This window comes from Bubalus kerabau, chromosome 10, assembly GCF_029407905.1.
Source record: "Bubalus kerabau isolate K-KA32 ecotype Philippines breed swamp buffalo chromosome 10, PCC_UOA_SB_1v2, whole genome shotgun sequence".
Classification (NCBI taxonomy): domain Eukaryota; kingdom Metazoa; phylum Chordata; class Mammalia; order Artiodactyla; family Bovidae; genus Bubalus; species Bubalus kerabau.
Genome location: NC_073633.1, coordinates 13478022 through 13492577, shown reverse-complemented (window position 1 = coordinate 13492577; position 14556 = coordinate 13478022). Strand labels below are relative to the sequence as shown.

At 35.6% G+C, this 14556-nt stretch overlaps 1 protein-coding gene across 2 annotated transcripts in view; it reads left to right on the top strand.

The window, feature by feature from the left end:
* AP3B1 (adaptor related protein complex 3 subunit beta 1) overlaps nucleotides 1-14556 on the top strand; it is a 236951-nt gene that overhangs the window by 197541 nt on the left and 24854 nt on the right. For both annotated transcript variants that reach the window (XM_055536639.1, XM_055536640.1), the window contains exons 23-24: nucleotides 1593-1824; nucleotides 6281-6365. In XM_055536639.1, the coding sequence (XP_055392614.1) occupies nucleotides 1593-1824; nucleotides 6281-6365 (317 nt within the window). The remainder of the gene's footprint in view (nucleotides 1-1592; nucleotides 1825-6280; nucleotides 6366-14556) is intronic.

Sequence of the window (14556 nt, the reverse complement as noted above, 5' to 3'; positions counted from 1 at the left end):
CAGTGGCATAGTGAACCTGTTGAGCAGGTTAAATTATAATAGGAAACCTAGTTTGGGAGAGTACACTTGTTAGGAACAAATCTTGATTGGGCCTGTTTAATGACAAATTGTTTTTTTTTTTTTTTCTTTAAAGCCTTCCTTTGTCAAGTCGCTTTGAATGGAAAGACAGCCAGCCACCTTATGATTTTAAAATGGATGGGTTGTTTTTTGTTGTTTTTTTTTTTTTACTTAATATGCTGCCTTTGATTCCAGTCACAATTGAATTTAGCTCAAAGAGTTTAAAGTTCAGTGGAAACAGAAACAGGTGATTAGCCAAGAAAATATTGGCAGGGGGCCGGGGTGGGTGGAGGAATAAAGGACACTTTGTTTTGTCAAACAACTGAATCATATTGTGGGCCTTTAAGAAATAAAACAGTATGGTACTGATTTAGCACTTCTATCAAAGTTCCAAAATGTCTCTAACTAAATAGAATGTTTGCATTTACAGATCATTGAGGAAAAGCTAGTCATTGAATCATGTACAGATGTTAAGTATTTGGAGGAAAATGATTAAATATAGAGTAAATATACCTAAATTCAGTTCAGTTCAGTTCAGTCGTTCAGTCGTGTCCAACTCTTTGAGACCCCATGAACCGCAGCACGCCAGGCCTCCCTGTCCATCACCAACTCCCGGAGTTCACCCAAACTCATGTCCGTCGAGTCGGTGATGCCATCCAGCCATCTCATCCTCTCTCGTCCCCTTCTCCTCCTGCCCCCAATCCCTCCCAGCATCAGAGTCTTTTCCAATGAGTCAGCTCTTCGCATGAGGTGGCCAAAGTATTGGAGTTTCAGCTTTAGCATCATTCCTTCCAATAAACACCCAGGACTGATCTCCTTGAGAATGGACTGGTTGGATCTCCTTACAGTTCAAGGCACTCTCTACCTAAATTAGTTCCTCATAAATTGAAAAATTGGAACCATAAGAGCTCTGGAAGAAAATGTAAATGAATAGTTACTAATCTTGAGGCAGGGAAGATCTTTTAATCGTTAAAGCAAAAGAAGAACCACTTAAAAAGGAGGTCTTTAGTTTATAGTGAAAGAAATTCAAGATGAAAAAAGTTAAAGGAGTCAAGATTGGAAATGAAAGTATAAGTATCTACCTGTAATGAAAGATATTATAATCTGCCTATAATGAACTTATACGCAGATACAAGTTCTGCCTTATAGTTTGAGAGCCCAAGGAAATCAAAAGACAAATTATTAAAAATAAAAAGAAAATTGGCAAAATGTCCAAAATATATTAAACCTAGGAAGAAAATAAAGTTTATAAACTCTAAAAAAATATATATATTTATATAACTGCAATTATTTTCTTCTTTTTTAGATGTAGATTGTCAAAATATTTTAATATATACCTGGGGAGTACGGAAGAATTTTTATAATTTCTGACTTCATACCTATCTATGCAATACCCTACTATTGTGTCTTATTGTGATTTATTTAATACTTTAGGGAAAATAGGAGTTAAATGTTACAAATTTTTACATATTTTCTAAGAATTAGTAATCATATTCACTAATTCACTTTTTTTTTCTTTTTCCAATGTGCAATAGGTCAGTACTCCTGTCTTTGTACCAGGGAAAACTCATGTGCTGCTTCATCGAATGAGTGGGAAAGGACTCGCTGCCCATTACTTCTTTCCAAGACAGCCTTGCATTTTTGGTGATAAGATGGTCTCTGTGCAAATAACACTGAATAATACCACTGATCAGAAGATAGAAAATATCCACGTAGGGGGCAAAAAGCTTCCTATGGGCATGCAAATGCATGTTTTTAATCCAATAGGTAAATATTAATTCTCATTTATTGCTTTAACTAGAATTGATAATTAAATGTGTTTATTTTTAAAATAAAGTAGAATACATTTTATTTTATTGATTTTTAGCAAACTCGATTTATATTGGGTTGGCCAGAAAGTTCATTTGGGATTTTCATTACCATGGCATGGGAGAACTGGAATGAACTTTTTGGCCAACCCAACATTAGTTTTTCCTTTTTAAACCAAATTTATCGTATAAGATAAGTACATTTCTTTGCCCTTAGCAAATCAGGTACCATCAATGGTGATAACCAGTACTAATGAAAGAATGGTTCTGGAGAATCAAAATTGCTTTGCGTTTTTCCTACCTGCACCTCCTTTCCTGGTCAGCTTCCTTCCCTGCCTGATTTTACTTTGCCTTTTGGTTACAGTACCTCCTGCATCTTTTCTTTCCCATTTTCCTTCACATTCTATAGATTGAAACATAAAGGGAGCAAAGACTGAGAGGGTGTATACCAATTCTGTTTGTCTTCCTCTTTCTGAAGGCAGAAAGCCCACAGTATGTTTCTGAAGGCAGAAATGCCCACTGGTATTTTTTTTCACACATCATGTGTTTTAATCTGTTGCCACCATTTAAAAATCAGCATCTTTTCACACTAAAGGACAAACCCAGAAATCTCGCTGTTCATGGATAAAGCGCAAGAGTATGGCAGTACCCATGCTTTATCCCACCTGCTGCACACCCAGCTGATGCCAAGTAGGCTGCCCCTGCTGTGCACCAGTGCTTTCCAGGCTGCCTCAGGGCCCAGCACATCATACTGTCTCCCCGGCTGCTACAGGAAGTACACCTTCTTAGCATTAAGTGTGACAGTTGTATGGCTGGCTTTGAATTTTTAAAATGGTACAGTAGTTCGAATGTTTAGCTCTATTTTGGTCTTGTGTGAGTAGAGGCAGTCCTACAAGTTAGTTGAAAGAAGCTTCAGAAAAGATCTTAATTAAAAGTGATACAAGGTTTCTGTCATTGAATCCTTGAAGTGTTACAATCAGATAGGTCCACATAGTTCCTTTTTTATATAATACTTTAGGTGAGCAAAGCCTTTTGACCAGGTAACTGTGCCTTCTTTACTCATTATTTCCTATCATAGTTATTCTGTCTTTCTCCATCTTTGCCTGAGTGAGCTCTTTGACATTGTTGAATTCTGTCCTCTGTCATTTTAATGAGTCATTCAATAAAAAAGTCATCCTTTGTGTTATATTTTTTCCACAAAGATATAAAAAATTCCTAATATTTAGATGAAATTTGGTAGCAGCCAAAGTAGAGAGAAGTAGAGTTAAAGTAAATTGATTTCAGAACCCACTTAATATCATTAAAAAAAAATAATTTGGTAATTAAGACACCATTTAAAGAATACAGTGTGCTGATTCTTATTTATTTTGTGGTTAACATATTGCCAAGGAATTAAGAATATCCCAATTTGTGTTCTTTTTTATTGCTTGCAATCCAGCTTTTTTTATCTAGTTAAAAAGTTACTTTAAGAAGCATCAAGCAACTGATATATGCATTGTCTGAAGGTTGAAAATGTTATCCAAAGGTTAAAACAGTAGAACAGTATTAACATTTCTTTGAGCTGGCACAATGAGTTGATGAGTTGACCTTTTGTTGGCCTATGTAGAACAGAAGAAATAAATATAATAAATTTCAGAGTATGGCCTTCACACAAAAATAAAATATGAATATATATCATTGCCTCAGTACTAGTAATAGGCTTTCTTTTCTTAGGCAGATTTCCTGACCATAGGGTTTCATTCATTTTGTTGGCATTTACTGGATACCCTCAAGATACAGAGTTCTTTCCCATGCAGTATAGATTCCTGGGCAGTAGATAACAGTAGAGTTCAGAGTATGATATATCTTAATTAGTCCTCCAAAAACATCCTAAGGATGCAAAAAAAATACTGTATTTTCATATTTTTGTGAAATAAGGGAAGTAAGATATTTGTGTTCTTTAATAAGCACATATACATATGTTAAGGAGTCCAGTGACTTTCTTATTTGTCACCAGTCTGTTCTTTTTTTCTCTGTAATATGAGAAAACTTTTTTATCAGGATTTTGCCCTGCCTTTAGCATGAAACTGGATTCCTTGCATGAGTGTACAAGATCAGGTACATGTACACAGGAGATTTAAAACACAGGCCCCCCCCCCCCCCCCCCGCCAAAAGAATAGCCTTAGGCTCTCTGCACTATATTCAGCGACTCTGTGTTAACACTTGACAAATTTGAGTTCAGCTAAGATTTCACTAGTTACTATACAACTGTCCCGTCATAGTAGACAGCATCCTGTTTGATTTCATTTTTCGTTATTAATATAGTGGTGTAATAGAACCAGTATTTCTCAGCCATTTCTACACAACCCTCTCATGTATATTGTGATGATTCAGAACCAGTATTCAACTATAGACCCCTGCCTGAATAAACTTTTCCAATGTATTATAGTAGGCTTCAAATATTATAAAAATCTGTTATATGAATAATTTTATGCCGGTCACTTTGCTCTTGAAAGTGTCCGAATTCATGTTCGCTCAGTCATGTCCGACTGTTTGTGACCACGTGGACTGTAGCCTATCAGGCTCCTCAGTCCGTGGAATTTTCCAGGTAAGAGTACTGGAGTGGATTGCTGTTTCCTTCTCCAGGGGATTTTCCCGACCCAGGGATCGAACTGGGTCTCCTGCATTGCAGGCAGATGCTTTACCATCTGAGCCACCAGGGAAGCCCCTCTGCTGTTGAAGCTTTCATATAATAAAACATACCACTGATCATGAACTAGCCTCCAGAATTAGTATGGCACTCAGCTTGCAGTTAATTATCTTAAGACTGCGGATGTTATGAAACTGTGTCAAACAGTGCCATCATCGAGGCATCCTAAGAACTGTCACTTGGTCAAATGAGATATGAGGATACGTGATATAAAAGATCTAGTCCCGAGTGCCATTGTTTTTTGGAGATGACAGCATTTGCTACCAATGTGGTGTCAGGTGAAAACAAGACTAAACCCCAGTATATCTGTGGCACAGAAGAAAGCATCAAGGATTCAGTGAAGAAGAGCATTGAACAGTGTGACTGACAGCTATAAGGTGTAAGCTTTAGGAGAAATGCAAGAAAACTATCATTGTAGTTATTTACAGTAAAGCCTGTTTGTCAAAGATTAAGTAGCAAGGCTTCTGGGGCACTTACATACCCTCCTGGTAAATGTTAGGTTTAAAAATAAATGGAATTCCAACTAGAATCAGCACACCAATAACACTTTAAAAATCAGCATCAAATACCTCCTTATAATGCTTAATCTTCATTTAGGCTTAGATATAAAAATACTTGTTAATATTTTAAGCTTATTGAATTATTTTGTCCTACCTGTACCATGATTTCTGTAATGGTTAGCATTAAATGGGAAATTATACCTATCACAAGCCCTAGGGTAATCACAGTCTACTGGACCATCGTGTGCTTGCTAAAATGTAGTTACATCTAATGATGCAACTAACAGTACAACCACAGTTATACTGGAGACGTTAAACAAAGTAGAAATCAAAAGTGAATGGTTTCTATTTAAATACAGAGTATATACAAATATTTATACTAAATAGGTATATGTTTAAGATCCCTTATTATTCTAATGTACAGCATTACTCTTTGACTCTGGAGTCATAAGCAGTGTAAAATCGTGTTATTGTTTATCTTGAGTTTTATTATTATCAACCAGTCCTGTATATTGAAGCAGTTATTTCCCACACTTGATTAGTTGATAGGTGAAGGTTCAGAAATTACACATCTACAAAATGTCATTTTATAATTTGTTTTTTCAAGATAACATAATCTATTACTAAATTTTCTTTGAGTAATTGTTCAAATAATACAATTAGACTTACTGTTTTGGTTCATATAATGCCAGTTATCTTCAGTAATACCTGAGGACAAGTTAATTTCTTCTTCCAACTTTGCTTTAATTTGCATGCTTTAAATTTTGGACTTTTTCCCCCTGTGAAAATTTAGGACTTTGCTGAAAATGTATTTTTTATATCTAGAGTAAATATTCCATAGTTTTAAGCACATAATCTCTTAAAACACCCAGAGTCTGGTACAGATGTTCCAAACGGGAAAACATTTATTTCCTTCTCACCTTCAGTTCCTATCAAGACAATATTGTAAAACATGGACTTTCTCAGGATGAGCTATATTTCTGAAACAAATAGATGTAATATGTTCATTGTAGTTATGTGCAGAATTAAGTTGTGAAAAAGAAAGCCTTGAGGTGAAATTACTTTATAATTTGCTTTAATACCGTTAGTTTCAAATTATTCTTGCAAATTATCATTAAATTTGACTGTTTTAACCAAACCACAAACATTACCTATGTTTTCAGTGTTTAGTTTGCCTCTTTTTCACTTCCTCTGTGTTTTCATGTCTAAATTATCTTATTTCCTAGAATCTCTTGAGCCTGCGGGATCCATTACTGTTTCAATGGGTATTGACTTTTGTGATTCCACTCAGACTGCCAGTTTCCAGTTGTGGTAAGTTCAGTTGTTCTGTGTTTCCTGTTACTATAAACAATAGCAGATCAAAATCAAGACTTTCAAAAGCTTTTTCTATGAGAGAAAATATTTACACAATCTTGTTTTTCTTTGGCAGTATTTAGACTGCTGTGAAATAGTTGCACAGATTATGTGTGATATATGTATTTTTACTATTTGTTACACAAATAGGCATTACAGTCTGCTGTATGTGGTTAAGAGCGTCTCTGATGGCTCAGACAATAAAGAATCTGGCTGCAATGCAGGAGACCCAGGTTCTATCCCTGGATCAGGAAGATCCCCTGGAGAAGGAAATGGCAACCCACTCCAGTATTCTTGCTTGGAGAGTTGCATGGACCGAGGAGCCTGGTGGGCTACAGTCCATGGGGTGGCGAAGAGCTGGACACGACTGAGTGACTAGCACTTCGATTTTCACTCTTCTGATGGGCCACTGATGGGCCACAGGCCATGGCATCACAAAGAGTCAGACACGAATGAATGACTAACACTTTTCTTTCTTCCATACATAGTTAAACTTCAGTTGATTCAGTTCAATGCAGTCGCTCAGTCATGTCTGACTCTTTGCGACCCCATAAACCGCAGCAATCCAGGCCTCCCTGTCCATCACCAACTCCCGGAGTCCACCCAAACCCATGTCCATTGTGTCGGTGATGCCATCCAACCATCTCATCCTCTGTCGTCCCCTACTCCTGCAGCCCTCAATCTTTCCCAACATCAGGGTCTTTTCAAATGAGTCAGCTCTTTGCATCAGGTGGCCAAAATATTAGAGTTTCAATTTCAACATCAGTTCAGTTCAGTTCATTTCAGTTGCTCAGTCGTGTCTGACTCTTTGTGACCCCATGAATAGCAGCACTCCAGGCCTCCCTGTCCATCACCAACTCCCAGAGCCTATCCAAACTCATGTCCATCGAGTCGGTGATGCCATCCAGCCATCTCATCCTCTGTTGTACCCTTCTCCTCCTGCCCCAGTCCTTCCCAGCATAGGGTCTTTTCCAATGAGTCAACTCTTCGCAAGAGGTGGCCAGAGTATTGGAGTTTCAGCTTTAGCATCAGTCCTTCCAATGAACACCCAGGACTGATCTCCTTTAGGATGGACTGGTTGGATCTCCTTGCAGTCCAAGGGACTCTCAAGAGTCTTCTCCAACACCACAGTTCAAAAGCATCAATTCTTCGGCACTCAGCTTTCTTCACAGTCCAACTCTCACATCCATACATGACCACAGGAAAAACCATAGCCTTGAGTAGACGGAACTTTGTTTGCAAAGTAATGTCTCTGCTTTTGAATATGCTATCTAGGTTGGTCAAAACTTTCCTTCCAAGGAGTAAGCGTCTTTTAATTTCATGGCTGCAGTCACCATCTGCAGTGATTTTGGAGCCCCCCAAAATAAAGTCTGACACTGTTTCCACTGTTTCCCCATCTATTTCCCATGAAGTGATGGGACCGGATGCCATGATCTTCGTTTTCTGAATGTTGAGCTTTAAGCCAACTTTTTCAGTCTCCTCTTTCACTTTCATCAAGAGGCTCTTTAGTTCCTCTTCACTTTCTGCCATAAGGGTTGTGTCGTCTGCATATCTGAGGTTATTGATATTTCTCCCTGTAGTCTTGATTCCAGCTTGTGCTTCATCCAGCCCAGTGTTTCTCATGATGTACTCTGCATAGAAGTTAAATAAGCAGGGTGATAATATACAGCCTTGACGTACTCCTTTTCCTATTTGGAACCAGTCTGTTGTTCCATGTCCAGTTCTAACTGTTGCTTCCTGACCTGCATACAGGTTTCTTAAGAGGCAAGTCAGGTGGTCTGGTATGCCCATCTCTTTCAGAATTTTCCACAGTTTATTGCGATCCACACAGTCAAAGGCTTTGGCTTAGTCAGTTTGTTAGAGCCTGCTAAATTTTTTTTTTTTAATTTTTTCTTTTTTTTTTTTGCGTATCTCTATGCTTTTGAAAAATTTACGAGAAAATTCATGAGGAAAACTCAGGAGAAATTAAATTCATAATGTTGGCTAGCCCAGGGAAGATACCTTTTGAAACATTTTCTATGGTATCTTAAGCCCCTAAATTGGAGGATTACTGATTCTGTCAGTACCAAAAACCCATACATTTTTCCCTTTTCACTTTAATTTATAAACTGCTTTTGATGAAATTCAAAAGAGAACATTTATCAGTTGGCAAGGTTTCATAGGTGAATACTATTTAAAAGAGCTTTTCTAGGATTGAGATTTTTCACTGTTATTGTTTTATATAATATTTTATATACTTCTGATGAAATAACTATTAGCAAATTAGCTGTATTTGTGTCTTTAAGAATTATCTTTGAAAAAAAAATTATCTTTGAACTCATTTCTTTTATATTTTTCTGATTTAAGATATAATTTGTTATTTTGATTTGATGTCCTTTGTTCTTATTCTGAGAAGAATTGAGACATTTTATTTATCTAAATTTTAGGTGGCTTCTGACAGAATTTTTTATGATAAAAACCTCCAGATTTAGGAAATACACAGACACTTTTAAATAAGTTTATAGGTTAAGTATAATGAATCTTTCTTTTTCATATACCTTTTCAATACCAGTAAGTCAGGCCTAATATTATACCATTTATTGCTGAGAACCTGCAATGATGAATATAAGCAATGTAGCATAACACATTGATTTTATGCAGATCATCACCTTTATGTTTTGGGAGGTCTGCTATATTAGTGATATATAAAAACTGATTACTTTTCCCAACATTGCCTAGTAATTGTTTATTATTTTTCTATTAGACAAACAACACAGATCAATATTACTGAGCACAAGACTATGAGTAACATCACTCTAAATAGATTTGCCTCCAACACCAGAGGTATATTCATTTTAATGATTTCGACAATGTGAACCCAATGACAAAGCTTATTCACTAAGTTAGGGCAAAATTAAGAACTAAAAACATTCTTTTTTCTCTTCAGTTTATATTAAAAACCTTTTTAAAAAAATTTTATTTTAATTGGAGGTTAATTACTTTACAGTATTGTAGTAGTTTTTGCCATATACTGGCAATAACTATACTGCCATACACTTTTTGCAGAGAAGGGTTTTTAAAAATAATTTTTCACTACAGAGATTTTCTGTTCAGTTCATTAGACAAGATTTACATCTTGTCTTTGATAATTAACTGAGTCCCTTTAGGGAAAAATATTTAGATAATGTTTGATTTCTATCTTCCATTGGAAAGTATATATGAATAATTTTTTCTCAGTTTCTCTTAAACTAATTTTAGGGAAATGATGAATTTATTTTATATAGAAAATAGCCTTAGCTATTTTAAGCATCTGCATTAATATGTTTTTCTATTGCAAAGGTATGAATTAGTTATTTATTGTAGATTTGTATTAAGTATATAACCACACTAGATCAAAAATTATTTTTGTGTGTATTCCAAAAAGAACACTTTGTCTTACATCAAATGTAATTGATCCTGAAGCAATGTAATCACAATTACTCACTTTCTTAATTGGCCTGCCCAAAATCAGAAAATGGAAACCGATCGACAGTGTTTAAATCAATAGCTTCATAGTAGTGCTAGTGGAGGTAGGGAGATAATGGTAATGGGCAGATCAATTGGTCCTAGACGCCAATCACTGACTGTGCCTTTTGCATAGTAAATAGCACTTTTTGCTTAGTGATGTGCTGTATTAGTGTTGGTAGTTCAATAAAAAGGGAGGGGAAGCAAGAATGGCTGATATTGAATTTTTTCTTCAAAATATGTTATCCAAATCGATATATAAAATTGTGGGTAATAAGAGCATATTTGCTAGGAAGCCTTCAGAAATGCTGAGAACATGGATTATGAGCCCTTCAGGTACACTTCTGTTTATTTATAGAAAAGGAGCAAGAGTGAAATGATCCTACTTTAGCTTCTAGATTAACTCTCTGTATTGTTATAGTTATATGATGCATATATAGACAGATAAAGCTATTATATATAACTGCATAGTTATATGGATATTAGTGTCTCTTTTTTGGCTTTGCATTTTAAATGGTCATCAAATTAAGTCCTTGATTAAATGTGTATAATATACATAAATGTGTCTTTCTAAAAGTAGATGCAGTGCATAAACAGGTCTCACCCTTGTTACCAGCAGATATTAATGTATTAACTAGTATGAAAAATTATATGACTTGGCTCAAGTTAGAGGACTGAGCACTAACATCCACCCCTCTTTTTGCCCCAAATCATTAAAAAGTCAGAAAATACATTCTTTAATAGAAAATGAGCACTAAAAAGAGAAAGAGTGCTATTAGCTGACCAGAAATTGTGAAGAATTATTGGCAGTTAGAAAGCAAATGGGAGCAGATATACAATAACAGAGAAAATAAAAACCACGGAGCAGAGCACTTCTGGGAGAAAACTACTATAATGGTAAGAACAAACCTGGCAGAACCTCAAACACAAAGTGAACAAGTGAAAAGTGAGGGTGAGACAGTGTTAGGGAATTAAAGAACTACTTCCAAACCCCAGTTCCCCAATCCTTCCCCTGGCAGGAGGCAGCATACACATTTAATCAGACCTAAGAATTACCCTGTAAAGAAAGTGAACAGCTACTTGCCTGGGAAGGACATTAGGTAAGAATGTGGGGGCCTAAGAGAGCAGCAAGGGTTGAGTTTATAGGAAGGAAGCAGGATGGTCAAAGATGAGATGAAATGCAGTTCTACCCAAGAAAGGATATTCTCAAGTTATCTACACTAGGATAAAGCCAATCTTGCATCTGTTGGTAGAGAGATAAGGCCATTGCCTACCTGCCTCCCAGCTTCACGACCAGGTAACCAGTCATGTCTCACCCACTTAAGAAAACTCCAGCCAGCCCAGCAGGGTAGAGGAGATCCATAGAAATAACACTCACTAACATGTGTGGAGTAGTGCTACGTGCTGCACACTGTTCTAAACACTTGGCATTGTGTGTGTTAATTTACTCAATTCTCAGAACATTCCTATGAAGTGAGTAGTAGTAGTAGTATCCTATTTTAGAGATGAATAAACTAAGGCATAGGAAGAAAACTTGTCTAAAATCTTATAGCTAACATGCATAACTTGTTGTGTTCATTAATCAAACCTAGTCCTTCATTATAAATACAGACAGATAGCTTAGGATGACCAGACTTTTCAAGAAAGGCATCAATTTGAAAGGGAAGGCTTAAAATGACTTACAACGACTAACCAGTCATGAAGGGAGCAGATGATCTGAGAAAGAGACCAGATATCTTTAAAAATTATAACTAATATCTGATTCCAAAGGATACTTTATCTATAAAGCAAGAATTTATTGCTTACTTTGAGAAAGAGTAATTAGACAATTTAAAGTTATTCTTAGGGATTTAAAAACATAATTCCAAAAGGAATTCAGTAGGTGGATGATAGACTGGACGCAGCTGAAGTCTGATTTAGTATTCCATAAGAGGGTCTCAGTGAGTGACATCAAGTAGAACAGAAGACAAAAAGACGGGTGGAAAATATGAAAGAAAAGTTAAAAGAAGTAGTTCATCTAATAGGTCTGGAAGGAAAGAAAAGAGACAATGGAGAAAAGAAAGAAATTAGAGGAGAAAATTTTCCCAAGCAAATGAAATGTACAAGCCTTCAGATTGAAAGGACCCATCAAAGGCCAAACAGGTGAATGTGAACAGCCAGCAAAAAGGCCACATTCTGGTAGAAGTTCTGATAAGGGGAAAACCACTTCAGTATCTTCCAGAGAGAAGAAGAGCAGCTTACCTAAAAATGAGGAGAACTTCAATACTGTCATCAGTTCGGGCGACCAGAAGGCAAGGGACATAACCTTGAAATTTTTGAGGAAGCCAAATGGACGTTTTTTACACCATGGAAAGCAAAGCAATGGAAGCAAAGATTCCATCAGTTTACCCCCCAACGACCTTCTTGAAAGGATTACTCAAAGATACAGTTAGTAAAAAAAGAAAAAAATTTAACCTGTGACAGAGAAAAATAGAATAAAAAAATAGAGAAAGAATTCTACCTGTAAAATCCATCAATATGTAAAAATAATTGTTCATACCTAATGTAAAAAATAAGCGAATGATCTGGAACAAAAAAGTCTCAACATGAACGAGTATGAGGAGGAATGATGGTGTTCTTGTCATGCTTCACAAGAGAATTGACTGATGGCAAAAAGAAGTTTAAATATGGTTTAAAATGTTAAAGCTAACCTCTAAATTAACAGAAATATGATGCTTATAACATCCATATGATGAAAGAAGAAAAGGAGTGCTTAAAACTTGACCAGTTTAACAAAGGAGGAAAAGAAAAAAGCATGGTAAATAAAAAACAAAATAAGATGACTCAAAGGGGCCACACGTACTAGTAATCAGAATTCAGGTCCATAAGCTGATTTCCACTTATATTGGGCTTGTAAAAACACAATTAAGCATATACTATTTATTAAAACCCCACCTAAAAGAGGGTGGCACAGAAAAAATTGAGATAAAAAAATAAAATGTTTATTTGTTTGTGTTTATTATCAGACATACAAGTTACCAGTCACCACATGAAATATCAGAAGCTTTCTTTTTTAAATCAGAAAAACAAAGTTTTACCCTCTTTCAGTACTTTCAGATTTTTATGGAGGCTCTAGACAATACAAAAAGACAAGTAAAAATAGTTAGAGGTATAAATCTGGAAAGACACAAGATTATAATTTCTATCCAGCATGTAATTACCAACCCACAAAGTCTTAGAATCAATGAGTTTAGGACAGTGGTATGAATCATTATGTGAAAATCATTAGCATTTCTATGTAGTAGAAATGACCAATTTTAAAACATTATGAGTAAAATTATTCTGTTTACAAGAACAACAAAAGGAATAATCAATTAACAAGAAATACATGATACCTATGTGTGAATTTTTTTAAAACCTTTCCTGAAGGCCATAAAAAGATGATATAAATAAAAGTAATAAATCTGCTGTGTTCCTAAATGGGAGATAGGACTCTCCCACTTGTTAATCTTCAAATTCAGTGTGATTCTGAGCTCAATTCCAGTAAACCTTTCCAAGGACCTTGACAAATTTCTAAAATTCACCTGGATAAAACGATGTCCAAGAAGAGTCAAAACAAAAATTTAATGAAAAAAGCCTTTTTCAATAATAACTTCAAAATATTCTTTAAGGTCACAAGAATATTTTTATTCAGTCTAATTCGCTATTGGCACAGAAGTTAGTGAAACAAAACAGAATTTAGAGATTTTTGTATATCATGAAGGTGACATTTCATATTAGTGGGGTGAGATTTCATGTCAATTGTGTACGGACCATTTTCTGGAAAAAAATAAAGATACCTTCTTCCCACAGATTACTCCAAAGTAAATTCCAGATGGATTTATTATTTAATCATAAAAACTATAAAAAGTGTTTAGAAATAATATAAACAAAATAATTTTATATCTTTGGGGGTGGGGTGGGCAAAATTCAAGCAAGACACAGTATCCAGAAAGATACAGAGAAAAAGTGACAGGTATGACCATTAAAACTTTTAAGCTTCTCTAAATATTGAAAAAAATATTGATGTTATAACAGGTGAAAGATGGTTAGAAAGTATTACAGCATTTTTAGCAGATGAAAGTTTAGTTACCAGAATATATAAAGAACTCTCACAAATTTCAATATAAAGGAATCTAATATGAAAGTGGAGAAAGTTTGAGAATAATTCATTTACAGAAAATGAAATGCAGAGAGCCAGTAACAATAATACATACAACATTGGTAATAGGGAAATTTTTTTTTTTTTTTAAATTTTATTTTATTTTTAAACTTTACATAACTGTATTAGTTTTGCCAAATATCAAAATGAATCCGCCACAGGTATACATGTGTTCCCCATCCTGAACCCTCCTCCCTCCTCCCTCCCCATTCCATCCCTCTGGGTCGTCCCAGTGCACCAGCCCCAAGCATCCAGTATCGTGCGTCGAACCTGGACTGGCAACTCATTTCATACATGATATTTTACATGTATCAATGCCATTCTCCCAAATCTCCCCACCCTCTCCCTCTCCCACAGAGTCCATAAGACTGTTCTATACATCAGTGTCTCTTTTGCTGTCTCGTACACAGGGTTATTGTTACCATCTTTCTAAATTCCATATATATGCGTTAGTATACTGTATTGGTGTTTTTCTTTCTGGCTTAC